The following is a 19,322-nucleotide window of genomic DNA, read 5'->3' as shown; positions in this document are numbered from 1 at the left end:
CTGTGAGGAAATTACCTTTTATTTTCTGATGGCCTGCTAAGATAAAGACAGGGAGAAAAAAAAATTTTTTTCTTTGTAAACAGGGCTTTTGTGGAGTTCTCCCGTAATCCAAAGGAGGTCTTTAAGGTTCTTCCTGAAGTGTACCTGGCAATCAAGATGTCACAGCTGAAGATGCCTTTTGAGCTGTGTGTTCATTATCCAGATGATATCAGAAGACAAGTGCAAGGTGCAGCAGCTGCAGGTTTGGAATTTCTGAGGTAATTATATTGCATATGTAAAATGGGTTTCTTTGCAGCAAAATGAGGTTTGCTGGATTCAGTGGGAATTTCCTTGGAACTGTCACCAAGGAAAAGATGTTAGGTTCAAAAAACAGATTTTAATTTAATTTAAATTTTTTTAAAATTGTTTAAGAGAAATTTTTTCGCAGGACTAGAAATAACATTATTGTTTTAAATATTTCTTTATAGTTAAAGATGTTTTGCTGTTTAAGAGAATTTCAAGTATACAGTTGTCTCCCCCCCCTCCGAAGCTCTACTCCATTTTCGTTTGGCATATGAAAATATGGATGTACACAGTTATTTCTGTTCATGATACAGACAATGTGGGGATTACTATAACCAAAATAAATAAGGAGTAGCATTAGGGGACAAAAAAGAAAGGGAGGGAGACAGAGTTTAAAAAAAGAGAGTGTGGGGAAACATAAGAGGTGTAACAACATAATAGGAAATAATACTGAGGAATGCAATGTAGTGAGTCTCTTTGGTCCACACCTGCTTTTGCTAGGAAAATCTGGCATGTGTGTTCCATTGTTACTGGATGCTGTGATTCTAAGCTTCAGGTCATAAAAGTAACCTGATAAAATGGCATTCTGCCTACCTCCTGATTAGTCTGCAGCCATTTCAGTATTTTAAAATAAGAAGTCCAGAATAGGAGGGCAGGAGTGAACTGGGAAGGTTAAAGTACAGGTGAGTATTTTACTTCCAGTTAATTGTACTTAGCTTTTAATAAAATATTTAGCAGTTTCACTCTGCCCAAAACAGCACTTAAAAACTTTGTGAAAATTGGGTCTTCAGGAACCAAGCCTCCTAGGCTGAAAGATGTAGTTTTAAAGTTCTTATCTTTTGTCAAGCAAGAGGAATATTTTATATATATACACACATTAAAATTTCTCTATAAAACTCTGCTGAATTTATATTTGTGGTTTTGTATACTGTATTTTTAAAAAATAAGCTTAGAAGAAAATGCCATAGCAAAAAGCCTCACTATTTAACCTTAATTCTTTCAATTTTTAATAAAGTGATGGCAGAGTTGTGTCCTGGTATGCATCTTTCTGTGTTTGCTTATATTACAGTTAAAACAGTTACTCTGTAGTAATTTGGTTCTGTGTGGTCATTTTCCTTTCTAATTGAATTAAGGTATTTCTAAATAAAAGTCATTAAGTACATGAATGTGCCCTAGGGATACCTTGGAAAACAGATGAAAGCAAAAAAATTCATCCTCTTGAGTTTTCTCTTGTGAGTGAAGTATTTAGCATCTTCCTTCCATTTTAGAGTAAATGTGGACTGTCAGAAGCAGACAGTGGAGCCTGTGGAAATCTCATTTGGTGATTTACAAATGTCAAAGAAGGTCCCAAGTCGTTTTCTGTCCATCAGGGTAACAGAGGTAGGAATGTTCTACATCTGAAGTAGGTCACAGCTAATAATCAGTACCTAGATAGCTTAGCAGAGATTAATATCTGACAAGCTTAAGTTAAAAAATTGGGTACTGATAATAGTTTTAGTGCAGAGGTGTCTGTAAGAAGTGTGGGGAGTATTCTTGGCCTTATTTTTAGTAGTTCTTTGTTAAACAGTACTCTCATGTTTGCGCTTGACAAAATTTTTGGGATTTGCTGGCAGTAAATGTTAGTTGGAAGTAGGCATAAATGTAAAGAAGATTAGTGGAAGAGGTAAAGCACTTGTGTAAACTATAAAAATGAGAATCAGTAGGTATTTGGGACATTTACGTGGTTATTAACTGCTAGTTTTCTTCAGAAACTGTACATATGAGAAAGATGAATTAATGGTAGTATATGCTCATTCAGAAAAATATTTCATGCATAGAAGTGTATTAGGGGAAAATTACATGTATATACAAATATTTCTGAAATCTGAAGCTGAGATTTTTAAATCTTGTGTTAGATCATCTTCATTAGTTGAGTAATAGCAATATCTATGCTGCTGAAATAGAATTAATAAAAGCATTTAAAGCACTGAGCTAGGGGAAGTAAGATGAAGTATTAAAACAGCTATAATAGTGGTGTGTTTTGCAAGTGGAGAAAAGAATATTTTCCTCCTCTTACTCAGATAAATCTCTTGGATAAAAAATGTTAGTGAATTTAATCAGGCCCATTACAATTACTTAGCTATCTATGGTACTTCTGTTTTAATAAGTCAGCTTTAATGATTGTAAATAAAGATTGGTTTTTATTACAAGCATTCAATATAAAGTCTGAAATGGTTATATGAGTTTAGACATTTGAAAAGATGACTTATTTTACTCAATTGGATTCAAATAGGTGTGTGTTGTCACCAGTTTCCTGAAGTATGGCTCATCATAGCAGGAACAATGCTGATGTGCTGACACATGTAGCTGTTATCTGTCACTGATAAAAAGAAGTGCACCAAATCTGTGCACCTACCTAATCAACTGTCTACCTTGTATTTTCTGTATGTTAACTTGGTTTAGGAAAATGGAAGCAGTCTTCTCCTAATTTTCTGTATTTTGGTAATGCTTATATCGAAATCTGTTCAGATGGAGAGTATGTTGCAGTAGCACAGAAAATAAACATTTTCGAAAAAATACTGAATTATGAGACAGAAATTCTTCACTGCATTGTTGCAGCATGTGAACTGTTGTGTCAGGAGTAGGAGTGTTTTCATGTATTTTGCTCAGATGTGGTTTGTATTTGATGTAGAAGAATAATATGAAATCTGTTATTGTCTAATTTTTATACTTTCAGGTAGTAGAAGTTGGACATTTCTGGGGTTACAGGACAGATGAAAAAAATACAGCTGTTCTCAAGGCTCTAAATGCTGAAATTAACTATCAGAACCTGATGGATTTAGCAGTGCCTCCATGTGTAGATGTTCTTTGTCTGGCACCATTCACTTATCTGGGAAAGAGAGGATACTACAGAGCTCATGTTCTGTATGTTCATGGAGATCTTGCTGAGGTAATGTGCTATGTCATATTGAATTGGTAGCATGTAATTGGGTTAACAGTCTTGGAGCTTTGATGCCTATTTTTAAAACTTATCTTTTCTGCAAATCACTCTGGCCAGAATAGATTAATTTGTTTCTTTTCCAGAACATGGGAATTTTTAGTATTAAATTGAGAAGCTCTTGCAGAGTGAAATAAAATAAAGACTAAAACCTCCAGTGAATCTGAAAGCATGGGGGTTTTTTTTTGGAGGAGTGTTCATGCTACTGAGTTCTATACCATCAACAAATTCATCAGAATATTTTGGCTTTTTGTGCTGATATGAGTAATGGAAATTAGTGCCACAATTGGTTTTGATTTTTCAGGCCAGTACTTTTCAGCATTTTAAGGACAGATTTTTTTTGTTTTTGTGAGACTGGCCTTTGAATTTCTTTCATTTCTTAACCTGGTTGGGTGTCAGCACTACAGAGTCAATACTGAATATTGTCATAGTTTAACGTCATGAAAAATTAGTGAGTAATAGTGCTAATCTCATCATTTTCACATTTGAGTTTATAAACTCAGGTTTATTTATCAGTCAGTGAACACATGTTCACATTTGCTTAGCTGCAGTTGTTAGGGAGTGTCTGTGACTCTTAAGAAGTAAAGTTATGCAGATGTGGGTATGGGGAGAGAATTTAGAGCCTTTTAGAGAAACTTGCCTTTTCTAGATTTAGTGGATTATTTGCATTACAAGTTGATATTTAGGCCGAGGGGTCAAATAATAGACATGATAAAATTTGATGTATTTGTTTTGACATGACTTCGTTTGCATGCTTTCCAGACTTTGAATTTGCTTCCATGTGACTTGATAAGATTTGTGTTGCACTGTAATTTTTAAAGTCAAACTGTGACTCTTCTTGGCACTAAAAGTAGCACTTCTAATATTGTGGAATCTTTGCAGATACTTTTGATTTTTTTTTTTCCCCAGGTTTTTTTTGTCGATTATGGCAATAGGTCAGAAGTGCCTTTGAATAAATTAAAAGAGATTCCAAGCTGTCTTCAAGAGCTGCCTTTCCAGGTAGGGGTGATGCTGTTGGCTGCTGCTTACTAGATATTTTTGTGTCTCGCCTGGCAAACAGGAGTGAACTTCAAGTCAGGATGCTTTTCAGAATAATAATTGAATAATATGTATTTTGCTGATGCAAGTACTTACAGATCACCTTCACTAATAGGCAAGTGTTTTCCAGAGGTGTGTGTATTCACAGAGCAGGAATTCTTGTGTGTAATTGAACTACATTGTATTTAATTGTAGAGAAATTCTAATTTTGTAAAGCTGTGGTTTTTCTTGTGCTGCTTTGCTGTTCTTTGAACTGCTGGCTTTCCTGGGATCTTTTCAGATAGTACTCTCTTGGTCATTAAATACGAGTATTATAGATCTAGTGATCTTTTGACACAAATTAGAGGAATTTTATAGCTACTTTTTCAGAAAAATAATTCTCTTGAGCTGTATTTACAAATAAAATAACAATACTTCAATTGTAACTCAGTTTTTCAGTGCTCACTCAGATATTTTTAAACTAATAGAAACAGGTGTATCATACTAACTGTGTTCTCTGAAGCATTTAATGATGAAAATGAGAAATGGACCAGCAGAAATTGGATTAGATCTTGACAGGGCTAAGTTTGTTTGGTTTTCTTTTGTAATTGATGTAAAAAAATGATTTCGGCAAGAAGCATCCTTTTTTGTATTTTCTACACACGTATTAAATGGAAGTGTATTTCTGCTTCAGGCCTGATCTTTTAATGACCAGTTTTAATGACTGGCTAGAAAAAAAAACCAGGGTTTCTGCAGTAAATTCATTCAAAGACATAATTACAGATAGTGATTGTGGACATGAGAACTTAATTACTCTTGCCTGCCAGGGACAGAAGAGCTGTAGTGGTCCTACCAAGCTTTCTGTTACCTTAGCTGAAAAGAGTTGTGGACTGTGATGTTTTTTCCAGAGAAGACACCTTTGTGCTCCTAAGATTTCAGTGTGAATGGTGAATTACTACCAAATTATCCTTTATGTACTGTTTGATTCCTTAGCAACTGTGTACTATACTGAAGTGATATGAGCTGTCATGTGTTGGCAGTGATGGAGTAGGAATTATGCCAGTAGCTTTACAGCAGCCCTAGGAATTAGCATAAGCCGCAGCAATAATTATGAAATAATTTATAGTTATTAACTCAGTTTGTTGAGAAAGCAAAATATTTCCTTGCTGATTCTCTGGTCAGGCAAGCATTGTTTTCAGTGGTTTCTGCTCTAGGCTTTGGAATTCAAGATGTGCAAGATGTGTCCCTCTGCCCAATCGCTGGTGTGCGGGGAGCCGTGGAGCTGCAGCGCCAGCCAGAGATTTGCCTCCCTGGTCAGTGGCTGCACTCTGCTTGTGGAGGTTTATTCCCTGGTGCACGGGGTCCTGCACGTGGATGTTTTCCGTCACTCGGGGCGCAGAGGCCTGGTGAATATTCGGGATGTGCTTATCGAGGAGTGCTATGCTGAGCTAGCAGAGGAGTCCTACGAGTCACGAGTATGTATTGGCTGAGCTGCTGCTGCTGCTTTTTTTATTCTAATTTATTTCGGTTCAGGCTGTCCTGAGAAGCTGAGCTGCAGCTTGACTAGTGGCAAGGTTAGTACTTGAATAGGGCAGTGTATTTTTATGTGTGTGCATAATGCATATTGAGCTGTTGGCCAAAAGCGTTGCTGCTCTGAGACCCCTTCTGGAAGAGGTGTTTACCGAGAAATTACTTCCTCAGTTGAACTGCTCCACTCTTGCTTGAAACCCTGAAAAACTGTAACTGCTTCATAGTTCTAACTCTCTTCCATTTTGATGTTTTTATATAATCTGAAAGGTCATCAGAACATTGGTTTTTTGTCTTTGTATGCGAGTATTTCTTTGTGTAGGACTTTTTTTGTAGAATTTCTGAAGACATAACTGTTCAAGGCTTTTTTAACACTTCTCTTATTGTATAGCAAAGCCATGATTTGCTCAAGGAATTATTTTTGGACAAAGCAAAAGAAGAAAAGCAAATGCCTGTGTCTTCAAGACATGAAGAAAAGCATCTCATTGAAAGACTGTTGAGCTGTTTTTCTGAAAATAAATCTGATGCACCAACCCATAAGGTAACTTGAGAGGTGGTTTTGGCCTGTCATCCCCATGACCCTGCTTCTGACATTGAATGGAGATGAGGGCCGAAAGTACCTTAAATAACCAAGCACTATTTGATGCATTGAGTAGGGCACCGTACTTTCTGTTGGTAGAAAGCCACAGTGTGACCACTGTTTCAGACTGGTCTGCTGCAGCTTTGAACACAGTTCTGAAGTACAGCCTGGGAGCTAATGATCCAGCTCTTCTGACACATCTAAGGCAGCACTTTGAACTCATGCAGAGCAGAGATATAATTGAACAGCTGAATGCAGTGTTTCCCTACATGGTAGTCTTCATTATATAAGCCACAGGAAAATAGCAAGTTTACAACCCTGTCAGTTTTTCAGAAAATCTGAACATGGTTTTACTGTACACAGTACATTTCATTCTTCATCAGCTAGTGATAGGTAAGCAGCTGGGATAGGTGAAGCAGTGAATGCTCCAGCAACTGATGGTAGTAATAATGCTTTTCCTCTGCCAGTGCCAAACACAGAAATGTGTTTTGAGGTATCTAGTCACTACTAAGTTGGAATATAAATGTGTGTTACAAGTTAGGCCTCATCTATATTCTGATTATTTTCCCATTTCAGACCTGATAAAATTTCAGGCCTTCAAGCGCCTAATCATGCTCCATTCACCCACAGGAGTAATCCTATTTAACTTCTCACTTCATAGAGATATTTTCAAGATTAAAGACCTCATCATGTAAATAAAATTACCTGATTTTCTTAAGTGACCTATGAAGTCTGAACTTGCATTTTTTAAGCTAGAGGAAAATCATCAATCTGTAGCACATGTGAAAATAGGTAATTTTAGATAAGGTGCCTCAACAAGCAAAGTTTGCTTTAGATGAGTGAAATGAAAATGCCATTTTACCAATTTAGCAACTCAGCTGGCTCAGTGCATGCTGAAATGTGTTTGGCTTTACTTTAAATTAAAAGCATTCTGATTGGAAGACATCCAGGTGCTAGCTAACTAGAATAGAATTTGTCTCTCCCTTTTTTTGAAGGTGACAGTTTTTGGGCCGTTCAGTCCTTATCAGCTGAAATGCTACAGTCTGACCAAAGTATCCCAATTCAGGTATGAGAAAACTTTTACTGTAAAGTAGAGTCATGTTCTTAGCTGTTACTCCCAATAAATCAGCAAAAACCACCTAGTGACTCCTACAGATTTTCACTGAATTTTTATTCATTGAGAAGACTGAAGTAGTCAGGCCTGAATTGCATTAATACACACACTATTACTATTTGAAATCTTAAGAGTAGTTTTAAGGTGCATTATTGTCTCACAAAGAGATTATTTATTAACTGTCGTCTAAATCTGCTAACAGTAAACAGCTATTTTGAGTTTGTGTTGTGAATTGAAAATTATTTTTTATTTACATGTTTGTATGAGTTTTGGGGGTTTTTTAATGTTGAAAATATTTCTTCTCCAGAGATGTTCTCATACATAGGGAGAGCATAAACTCCATTGTTGTCCATGATGATGCAGAAGATTGCTTTCAGCAGTTGCTGGTCGCCACTGATGTATCAGTAAATGCAGCTGGTAATGCCTAATAACAATGTTTGGGTTTTTTCTCTAGACTTCTGGTTTTAGAGTAGTTTTATGAGTAAAAATGTTACTGGAGTTCTATGTTACATCTTTTTGAGGTTTCATTTTCATTAAATGCTCCTTGGAGCTATTTGAAATTTTTCTTTTCTTTTGGTGCCAGGGTCTGTGATTTTAGGGGAAACATCTTTGATGCCTCCTATTCATGGCCTGCTTGCACTCCTCAGTATGCTGTTTGCTCCTGCAATAGAACTCAGGTATATGTGCATTTTAAAGTGGTAGTTCTTCTATTATTTTCTTTAGGATCCTCACAAAATTTTGACAGATTTTCTTTGCTTTCAGCATTTTATATATTCCCTTTTTGGCATTTTTTTACGAGTTTCAGTATAGTATGTAGGTAAAACAACTTGTTCATGTACTTGGGAATTGGTGCTGCAGAGTCTCCCCTCGTGATAAGGCATTACAGCTCCTGACAGTTGTGCTGGAAGCTTGGGAAGGTGGAGTGTAAACTGGGCATGTTAAGTCTACATGAGGAGAGGAACTTACATAATTTTTTGTAAAAGCTAAGTTCTGGCAATGGCATTACTGTTATGTTTTCTTCAAATTGTGGTATTTGTAGACTGTCATTTCAACATAGTGAAGGTTGCTTTCCATTATTTTGCTTATGGATGATTTTTTGGTAAGTTTTATATGTTTTTATAACCAGAACTTCAGTTTTGTTTCATCACTGTATTTTAAAAATCAGTATGCCTCTCAGTTGTTTTAGCTTCTTTCAAAGATGTGTCTTGCTTTGCATGGCTTAGACAAATTCATTTAAGTATGTCTTCATAAGAGTTTTATTTCTTCATCTCTTGGTGAGACTGTTTCCTTTCTTTCTCCTGTAGAGTTGATAAAAGTGGGAAGTATTTTACTGGTGTTCTGTGTGGTTTGGGTTGGAGTCAAACTTCTGGGGTTCCACTGCTTCCGGCAAATGATATGGAGCTGACATTTGATGTGCATTTTGGACTGGAAGACATAACAGAGGTAAAACTTGGATAAGAATTTTCACTACAGTAGGAATGCAGTAGAAGTCAGTGGATCTGAACTTGTTAACTCTTAGTATTAATAGAAAAGCTTGTTTGGACTTGCGGGGTTTGGGTTTTTTGTGGTTTTGTTTGGGTTTTTTAATGTTCTCCCTTTTTGTAATCTTGGATTTTTATCAGGAGAAGCAGTTCCCCCTCCCTACACTTGAAACAAATAAAATATTATAGAATGTTATACCCTTTTCAGAATACAGTCATCAATTTTGCAGTAACCAGTTGTCAATACTTACTAATTTTGTCCTTGGGATTGTCATGGCTTTTACTGACAAGCAGAGCACTGCTGCCTTTCAGGCTTCAGTTTGATTTCATAGCTCTGGTAAGTCATCTGTGTCGAGCTACGTCTCTCAGAGCAGATCAGCCAAACAAACAATAAAGCCCCTGCATTCCTCATTACTGCCTTTTGCAGCTCAGAGAGTGAGGCCTGTCAGAGGGAAGCATGTACATAACCTGTGCTGTGCAGGACAGTGGCTGTGTTTGATGTGTGTGAGACAGTGAGGGATGTGCCCTGGTTAGGTCTGTGTGCAAAGCAGGTGCTTGGGGTGGTTCCTGGAGGTTTTCCAAGGACACAGTGGACATGCTGGTGCACATATCTGTAAGCTGTTACTTTCTGAAAGTACTGACTTGGTGTGATGGCTGTATTCATGATGCCTTAGCCAGAATGGTAGCACCGAGCTGTTGTACATGTGAAAAATTATGGACAGAGAGAGAAAATTGTTAAAACTTTCACAGAAGGAATTCTGTGTTGGAAAAAGTCCAAGCAAGTGGTAGCCTGTATGTTTTATGGCATATCTGAGTAACCTTAAAAATTGTGATACCATGTGGCTGAAATACCAACATCATTGACCACCAGAGGTGCAACTGCAGGAAGAAGCATTTCTGAAGCTTTGGATGTTTTTGCTTATGCAAATAATATTCCAGTTCAAGTTCAGTGATATGGGTACCACGACCACCTTCACGTCAGTGTAATATGATACAGACCTTGTGCTGGTTTAAAGTGCTTTATATTCTGTCACTGGTGTTTTACAGATAAACAGCCTGAGGACAGCCATGAATAAGCTGCTCTGTGAACATGCAGTGTGTTATGGACAAGAGCAAGTGGCACAGCTGCAGGAAAACATTCGTCAGAAGCTTCTATGGTAATCATTTTGTAGAAATAAGGTCTTCTGTTTCAGAGTCTCAGCAGAAATGAGATGAGTGCTTGCTTGAAGCATAGCTCAGATTAGGCTTTGGAAAAATAATATATGCTCTCATTTAATGATGTTTTTCATTTACTTTGTTTATTTATAAAGCAGTATACTAAACAACCATAGACTTCTTGTGGAAGCACTGGTTCTTCAGGGAAGCCCAATCAGTTAGGAGTCATAAAACCTAGACTATAAAACCTGTTCTGCAGGAAATCAGCTCTTACGTATCCTTGTTTTTTGCACCCAGGACAAAGCTAATGGAATCCTATGGCAGAACAGTGCAGAAAGATTTAGAATTTTTTCTTCCTGTACATTAAATTTGAATTACGTGTGCTGCCTTTCCTCCCTCAGTAGACCTGTGCAGAATAGGTGTTGGCCAAGTGAATTCGAAGTCTCAGGCCAGTTTAGGAACTTAAGTAAGGCCATCTGCCTTTTTGCCAGCAAGCTTCTCCTTGTAAGTGAAGCAGTGGTTCTGAAAAGACCATTGTGATTCAGTGCAGCCAGCCTGGAGAATTTTTTCAGCTTGTAGTTTGGGAGAAAGAGTGCAATGAACTATCCCAGGAGCAGCTCCTTCTAATGTCTGTCCCTGCTGAGCATAATGTGAAAAGTTTTCCGTTGTTTGTACACTCAGCATGCATTTTAGTGCTCTCTGTATCATCAGGAGAATTTTCTCATCCTGACCTGGCTCTCTACTGAACTATGTTAAAAAGAGCTCTGGTCCAGAGTCCGTAACCTAACTCTTACCAGCATAATCTCTAAGAAATACAACTTTTTTTTTTTTTTTGCTGGTAGAGCTTTGCTGAAGTAACTGCATGATGTCAGTTTTAGGCAGTTCCTTGTGCTGATAAAGATCACACCCCTGCTCTTACCCAGGGTTACCAGAAAGATTATCAGAGCATCTATTTATGTTGATTTTTCAGGTGTTTCTTGGTTTTGAAAGTACCTGCTCTCTTACCTGTGGAAAAAACCCCCTATTACATTGCCTTCAGTTTAAAGCAAGCACCCATACTTCCTATTTCCAAAACTCCAAGTAAAATTCAGGTGCATTCCATAGTAACAAGTCAGCCTTACCTTTTGAGGTACTAGAAGTGAAATTAAAAGAGCACAAGCAATGGAGAAGTCAAGGAACATGGGTAGGCAGAAAGAAGCAAAGCCACAACCCCCCTCTGGAGGTGACTGTGACAGTAACAGCTCATGCTGGGACATCAACACTTACATGCTAAATTGAAGGCACAAAAATGTCACTGCTATTTGTTCAGACATGTGAATACTTGCTACAGTCTCGGCACCTATTTTGGGCTGATTGTTCAGACATCTCCAGCCAGCTGGGAGGGGAAGGGTCAGACCTTGGCACAGGTCCTGGGCACTGACATGTTCCCAGCTCAGTCAGCACTGGCTGCCTGACTCGGCCACTCTCATCAGCCCTTGGACTTCTTTGTCGTCAGGATTTTATACCCTTCTGTGGTAGCCTTTTCTCTCGTGGAATTTTTGTACATTTATTGGTTGTCTTTCAACAATCCTACAGCTATTTTTATTTAAAATTTTATTTCATTTTTGTATGGTTTTATTTGAAGGAATAAACAGTCTCATTATTGTAAATGATTTCTTCTTCTCCCTTGTGTAAAATCTTTCTTGGTTTTGAATATTTTTTCCCAATTGTACTTTCTGTGTTTTGGAAAAAACATTTATTAATACAAGTACACAGGTAAAAATTCAGCCTGAACAGTCTTTCATAACTGTTTTCCATTTTTCAAAAGCTAATTGTATTTACAACATGTCACCACTACATAAAACTAAAATCAGGTTTTGAAAAACACATCTAGACAGAATTAATTAATGTCTACTACTGTTGTACTTTGCACAGCTTGAGGAAATAACTGGAGCAGACAGACTATAGTAATTGAGTTGTCATGCAAAACAAAATACCCTAAAAATAGCTGTATTATACATTCCAGTGAGTAAGCATACATAAAACGTAAGGAATAAATTACAATTGCAAATTCTAGTGCTTTTTAAAAAAAAAAAAAAAAACAACTCATTATTTTCTTTAGAAGAAACCACATTCTGATACACTATATGTCCCTGTGAAAATTTGTATTTTGACTTACTACACTGGAGGGGCAAAGTAGAGAGAACTGAACAAATCAGACTAGATTAACAGGGAAATTTAAGATTCCCTTTAGCACAGACACCTTGTAAATACCTGCTTGTATCTTTTATAAAAAAATCCTTTGTCTTTATAATTAACCAAATATAAGTGTACTTGTTAAGGCTATTTTTATGTAATTTCAGTTTAATCTGCAAATCAAAGCCTCGAGACATAATTGATCCCACCTGGTATGAGAAGCAATATGCATGGAATCAGGTAATGGTATAAAGATTTCTTTTAAAACTTTTTTTTGAGGAGTTTGAGTACTCCAGTACAATTAGTGAAGAGTGTTGAAAGGGAGAACTTTTGGGAGGATGACTTTTTTGTTTATTGAATTTGAAAATACCGTAAGCACTGCAGAGTTAAATTAAAGCTTAGGAACTTTCATTTATGTAATCACCAATGTCTGTTGATACCCTATTTTTGTAGAGTCTGTTTAGTTGTTGGGTGGCTTGTTTTTTAATTTTGTGTATATAAATATTTAGTGTTTTCAGGCAGAACTCTCCATGGGTTTTAAGTTGAGAGAGATTGTAAAGGCAACTTCACATTTGTTGGAAGTTAAAATTTTCTATTCTTTCTATTAAGCAGCTGTAGCTACATTTTCCTGAACGCAGTGCATTTTAGTTTTGTTTTGGGCTGCTCTGCTTTGAGGTGGCTTTTCCTTTCTAGGCAAACAGAAAAAAATGTAGCTTGTTTTAGAACAAATGTGGTGGGATCAGGCAAGAGGGCAGTTTTCTCAAGACCTGGGAAGGTTTCATAAAAAAATTCTCCTAGCTTCCTATTCTCTTAGAAATCTCACCTTTCTTTTTGTAAGGGCCTCTGCAGGCCACTGGATTTCCTGAAGAAGAACTACAGTTTCTTAATTAAAAGGGGGTGAGGAATTAGTGAGTGCAGGAGTAAAACTGCTACACACACCCTCCCGGTGGCTCTCCCACGCTGCGGCCCAGAAAGGAGGGGTTTGGTTCCCCTGGTAAAGAGGGACAACAGAGAACAAGCACCAAGGGCAGTTATTTCTAAAAGGCTTTGTTTTAGAGTGTGTTGTGATACACTGCCTTAGGCCAAAGTGTTTCTATTTTCGTATTTCTAGTTCAGTTATCCTTGGATTTAGGAAGATAATATACTCACTTCTGCTGGTGTTTTATAACAAGCCAAATGTGTAGGCCTTGGATCAGGATTTTTCACTGCATCTGAAGAATCCCCAGGACATCTTAGATCATAAAATGCTACCTGTAATGCTTCGGAACTGACTGTGGAATAGTGTTCTGACTCAGGCAAACCATGAGATAAAGCATTTTGTAGCCCTGGCTCTTTCGTTGCAGTGTGTGGTGTGGAGCTGAAATGTATGATTCAAAACTCTGAACTCTTCAAGACTTCTTCTTAGCTGTGTTATATAGGAAGACATTAAGAATGCATTCTGACTTTCATCTTGCTTCTTTTGACTAGGTGGATTCTCAGCGTATTATTGATGAGTCTGAAAAGCAGCCTGAAAGAGGGAATTTTGTTTATCAACTCCACAAGCTTGTTTTGTTGAATGACTAAGTATTTCTAGAACTCTTTCAGAGGATGAGGTATTACTAGTCTAAAAATTACTTCTGTCTTGTATGCATGTTTTGCAAGATTGTTCCTTAACATGAGTACAAGTGTACTGAAAAACAGTTTAGAAAATGTTCCTGTGTTTCTGAAAAAGCTGAGGTTTGCTGGCCTAGAGTAGAAAAGTTTATTCATAAAAGAAACTGATGTAAATCAGGATGCAATTTTCATTTAATACTTCTAAACAGGTTTATCACAAGATACATGAAAGATGAAGCAAACGAGGCTTAGTTGTTCATTTTCTGTCTTAAAGCTCATAAATTAAGGGGCATGACTTTTTTTTGTCTTTAATTGCAAGTTGCATTATCCTGTTTTCTTTTTTACTAGTTCTTTTAAAAAATATGCAGCAAAGGGGTTTGGGGTTTTCCTTAACCAAGAACTAGAAGTCAGAAGAAACTGATGATCTAAATTATGTTCTGATCCAAACTATATCTTCATATACTGGATACAATTTTTTCATCAATTATTTTGTACAGCAAAATATAACATGATTTATTTTCCTGTATGGCAGAAGAATGCTTTTGAATTACTGATTCATGGCACTTTGTTTCATCTTTTCATCTTATTTTTACCTGGGAGATCTTTATTCCTAAAAATGAGGCCAGCGGTTTCAGAATAAAATGAAGAAATTAAATAAAATGTTTTTGTCTCTTCCTTTGTGTGGTCACGTTTAATAAAAGCTAAATTTAGTTATTAATGGTATATGATTGCATTCAAGAAATACATTAATACAAAAGCAGTCAGTATATGGAAGAGTATTCATTTTCACTGTTCACTCAGTGAACATTGGAGGTTATGTAATATCCAGTCACCCTCTGAAGGGCAGAGAATCAGTGGTCACCATAAAGAAATGGCAGATTTTTGCAAAATAAGGGGATGCTTAAAATAAATCATTTGAAGCTGTAATTAAACAGAGGGATGACTGTGTAACAGGCAATTTCAGTGGTTTATTAGAGCACTACTTCCTTAGACACATTTTACTGATCCTTGGGAATTAAAATAGTTAGTGAGAGAGGTCTAACAGAAAAATTGCATCTCAAGTGGCTTAGACAAGAGTATTTCTCAGCCAGGTGTTGTACACCAATTAAGTGTTCCTGTTAAACACCTTGGGGGGCAAGTGGAACAGGCAGGATTTCAAATCTTGCTTTGTCTATTAATGATGGGAGTTTCTGTATGAAAAGGAAACTTGGCAACGCACAAAGGCATGAGAAAAATAATGGAAATCATTCCACATAAGCAGCACTGGTTTTTAATTTTTTTATTTTGAAACTCTGTTTCTCCGTGTGTGGGTCTGTGTGTGTGACTGTGCTGCCACCAGCTGGGGGCTGCTGTGGTACGGGAGAGAACAGTCCTGAAGGAAGCACAGCATCCTTCCAGTCAGCCTTGCTGAGAGACATACATTTGCAGAAGAATATATACAGTACTAACATTTAAAAAGCAGCTGTTGTGTTTTATTGTTTGATACAGGCTTCAACAGCATTGCAGTCGCTTGAACAAGTTTAAGGTAAGTAGCTTCAGGATTTCCCCCTCAAAGGGTAATACTGTTTTACAGTACTTGTTTCTCGCACTGGAGAAAGAAAGTATTGTAAAATAGTAGTGTCTGTGTGGCTGTGGACCTGAACCCACTCAGTTTTGTGGCTTTTGGGGGCTACTTCCATAAGAAAAAAGGCCATGACTGCTTGTCAAGATTTGCTGTATCTCCAGATGCTCACCAACATTGAGCAGAATGAGATTTCACTTACCATAATTTATTAGTGATTTATGTACTTCTTCATTGAGTTTAAGGTGGAAATATTTGAATCTGTAAAGGGTCAGAATAATGCTCTTAAATGCCTGCAATAGTAATGATAAAGTGACAAACTGTACTGACAGGTGCTCCTAGAATCTGAAACAATGTGCATTGACTATTATTCGTAAGTCCCCCCCAAAACTACATTGACACCTGATAACAGTTTTAAATGAAAAGGAGATTTTTTGCCATTGCATGTAATTAATTTTGGAATTTACTGCTACGGGCTCTGATGGAAATGAAATAACATAAACAGAAGAATGAATTGAACTCCAGGGAAGGCAGATCCTTCAGAAACTGTTAAAATGGAGGAACTTGAATTCTTTACCCTACTAAATTCCAGAACCTCAGAAAATATACTGAAATAATGTCTATTTTTAGTCATTTTAGTGTCTGTCCTTGTCCAGGTGTTTCCTTATGGCAGGTATATGGGTGGAGAATATTGTTCATTAATCCTTTTACAGAAAAGTCACCCCTCATTCCTCAGCTGATTCAGCTCTGTTCTTTCAGGAGAATCACATTGTTACAATGAATAGCAAAATGGAAAAGGGCGTGTAACACAGTTGGAAATTCCACATTCCTTCCCCACAAAGTCTGTGTGTAGGGATTAGGGTGGTTTGAATGAACCCAACTGAGTCCTGCTGAGCCTGTGGCCACCTGCACCATGACAGCTGTGCTCTCTGCAGGGAGTGCGAGTGGGGAAATCAAGGTGAGAGTGGATGTCAATGTGAAGTGATCCATTTCCAGAGAAACAGGACTGTCCTCTTTTAGCTGGATGGCATTTTTAGGAGGTACAGGTGAGTGCATGTATGTCCTGTCCATTGCTTTGACCTTTCCTAGCACAGTTGTGCTGCTCTTGGCTCCTGAGCTACCTATTCTGGAAGCTTGCCCATGGATTTTACAAGAGCTTTTGTTTACAGTGCAAAGAGAAAATTGAGTTACCAGGAAAAGGAATGCCAGGGATGGAATTTGAGTAATAAAGGGATGGTGGCTTTATAGTGCACAAGGAGTGCAGTCCCAGCAGGTTAAATTTAATGTCAGTCTGCATGAAAGTGTCAGAAAAAGGCCACATGAATTAGGATAAATTACAAAATCATGGTTTAAACCAGGATACAGGTGTTGGCATAGATGGGAGTTAAACTGACCTTGGAAAGGTCATTAGCATGTTTTTCAAGGACCAGAGTAACACAGAGCAGGGTTTGTCTACCTCATGGACAGGGATAGAACTGAACAGAAAAATAAAAACCCACCATCAGTGTATATAGTTTGACTTGGAGTTTCCTTTCTGTAAAAGAACCTTGAGGAAAACAGATGAAACTCCAAAGAGGTTAATAAATGAAAGAAACCTGAGAGGCAAAGATGGTATGTCTGAGACATATTAATCCTCCAGAGGAGTGTTGAGGGAAGAGGCAAGCTCGGAGCTGATCTGGTGAATCTGTTGGAAGATAAATTGCTCTTTTCTTAGTCACTGAGCTACATGGGTAGGTGTATTTGTCATCCCTGTCTGATGCTCCTATATTTAGCTTTCACTCAAGCTCTGGGAGTGTCTTTCTAATCTGCCAGATCTATGACTTAAATCCCTTGGGGTAACAGAGGTGGTTGCTCCTTCTGCTGAGAGCGCTCTTCCGTCCTGGGCAAGGACAGGACCTTCCTAGACATCCCCTTTTCAAGGGAGGGACTCGGCCCCTTCACATCCCCATGAGTGATGGGGAAGTCCTGGCAGATGTTTCTTGGCACAGGGATGAGTTAGTGGATGTTTCTCGATCCCAGGGCAAGGGGGCAGAGAGCTGAGCTTGGGTGCTGGTGCTCACTGCTGGTTTTGCCATTGGAGTGGTGAGAGGGCAGTGGGTTAAGGTGAGCTAGGCAGGAATGAGCTGCACACACCATGAGCCTTCCTGAGGGGTCATGGCCTTCACTCCTTCACCCCAGCAATTCCCTCCCTCACAGTGAGCCACCCTGGGGAAAGAGAGCAGTGGGGTGCCACTTGGTTCAGGGGAAGGAGGGAGGTGAAATGTGTGGTTGAAATGCTGGCATTCATTTCCTCCTGTGCTGCAAAAAGCACAGAGGTTGCTTTTTGCTCTGAAAAACTGCAGTCAAAACTTCATCACTCATGGTTAGATGAGTTCACAACTTCTTCATGTCATGCTTATGAAACTTGTCTTCTCTCTGTGCCAGTCAGAGTGATAAGCCCCAGGTGCTCCACAAACACACCACTGTGATGATCTTCTTTTCCCCTCCTGTATTGGTTTTTCATGCCATGTGGAGAACTGTGGAGGGGTTTTAAATATTTCACTTCTCTCATTTTGTTTTCTTCCTAAACAGAGCATAAAACACCCAGGGGTACCTTTCTCCCTGGATATGTGTACTTGAAAAAGGAAGGGTACAGCTCTTGGCAGTATTTCAACATTTACAAAGCTCTTTGTTCTCTTTTTGGTCTGTTAGTAGCAAAAATAGAGAGTGTATAATCAGGAAATGAACAGCACAGAGGATGCATATGTATCTCTGGGGTTTTCTTGGTCTGTCTTTAATAAGGGCAGAAAGGCCACTATTAAAGGACAGGAAAATAGATAAGATTTTATTAAAATTCTTGATACAGACTGTATCTTCCACAGCACGTATTTCAAGAGGTCACAGAACACAGCTGCAGGTGTTAAATGACAGAATAATAAGATCACAGCAAGGGCTCTGGTCTTTTATGTATGCAATTCTGAATTGGGTCAGTGGCTAGTAAAATAGCAATAAATAAAAATAAAATTTGAATTCCAACTAGACACACCCAATATTAAGGGCTGTAGCAAGCACCTTACAGTTGCACTTAAGCATAATTTCTAAAAGCTCAAGGCAGTCTAGAACCCAGCTAGTTTTCAAAGTACAGTACTTGAAGGGCTCCTGTGAAAAGCAGGATGGTTCTTTCTAACCCTCAGCAAAATAAGCAATTGTGAACTTCTGCAGAACTCCTGGTTGCACATTTAAGGCTGTACATGATGCTGTGTAAGGCTCTGATGCTGTTGGGATACTGTGAGCAGCTCAGAATCCAGGTTGTGTTAATTGGCACTTGCATGATTTGTGTCTCCCTCACTGAACATTTCAGTAGGTCTCACTCCTCAGAAAGGTAGGAGAGAACCTGGATTTAGCAATTCTGCTTTTATTGCATTTTGTAGGAAGGCTCTTAATCCCCTGGATATAGCAAAGAAGCCACATTTGACAATGCACCCCTTCTGTTTCAGAGAATTTCTGAGATACAAGGTTGAAAAATTACGTTGTAAACAAGAAAAGAGATCTTCGAGCATCAAAGCAACTTTCTGTCTCCCTGCCGACTCCCAGTTTCTAATGACTTCTTGTGATGGCTGTCATATTGTTCTAATAATTGTTATTGTAACTTAAGCTCAGCCAGTACATTGAGTTCTTTAGGCTGGCATTTTGACTGAGTTCAAACAGAATGCAGAATTGGTGAGCTGAGAAACTCGTGAACCAGCATAATGAACACCGCACAGGGAAAAATAAAAACTGTGATTAAGACAGCTATGAATAGAAGAAAAGAAACACTGCCTCCCAGTCTGTTCCTTGGAAGTGATTTCCTCATAGCAGGAAGGAACATCAGCAAAGTGAGA

At 38.1% G+C, this 19,322-nt stretch overlaps 1 protein-coding gene across 5 annotated transcripts in view; it reads left to right on the top strand.

Moving 5' to 3' along the window:
- Nucleotides 1–14,576, top strand: part of TDRD9 (tudor domain containing 9) — a 70,186-nt gene extending 55,610 nt beyond the window's left edge. For all 5 annotated transcript variants that reach the window (XM_039553100.1, XM_039553099.1, XM_039553097.1 and 2 more), the window contains 13 exons: nucleotides 84–257; nucleotides 1,551–1,662; nucleotides 2,999–3,211; nucleotides 4,169–4,258; nucleotides 5,491–5,751; nucleotides 6,195–6,344; nucleotides 7,379–7,449; nucleotides 7,805–7,914; nucleotides 8,081–8,174; nucleotides 8,802–8,940; nucleotides 10,026–10,135; nucleotides 12,476–12,548; nucleotides 13,776–14,576. In XM_039553100.1, the coding sequence (XP_039409034.1) occupies nucleotides 84–257; nucleotides 1,551–1,662; nucleotides 2,999–3,211; nucleotides 4,169–4,258; nucleotides 5,491–5,751; nucleotides 6,195–6,344; nucleotides 7,379–7,449; nucleotides 7,805–7,914; nucleotides 8,081–8,174; nucleotides 8,802–8,940; nucleotides 10,026–10,135; nucleotides 12,476–12,548; nucleotides 13,776–13,871 (1,693 nt within the window). In that variant the 3' untranslated portion in view covers nucleotides 13,872–14,576. The remainder of the gene's footprint in view (nucleotides 1–83; nucleotides 258–1,550; nucleotides 1,663–2,998; nucleotides 3,212–4,168; nucleotides 4,259–5,490; nucleotides 5,752–6,194; nucleotides 6,345–7,378; nucleotides 7,450–7,804; nucleotides 7,915–8,080; nucleotides 8,175–8,801; nucleotides 8,941–10,025; nucleotides 10,136–12,475; nucleotides 12,549–13,775) is intronic.
- The last annotated feature ends 4,746 nt before the right edge of the window (nucleotides 14,577–19,322 follow it).

This window comes from Corvus cornix, chromosome 5 (genome assembly GCF_000738735.6).
Source record: "Corvus cornix cornix isolate S_Up_H32 chromosome 5, ASM73873v5, whole genome shotgun sequence".
NCBI classification, from domain to species: Eukaryota; Metazoa; Chordata; class Aves; order Passeriformes; family Corvidae; genus Corvus; species Corvus cornix.
The sequence above is the reverse complement of the archived record's forward strand: the minus strand, read 5'-3'. Positions and strand labels throughout refer to the sequence as shown.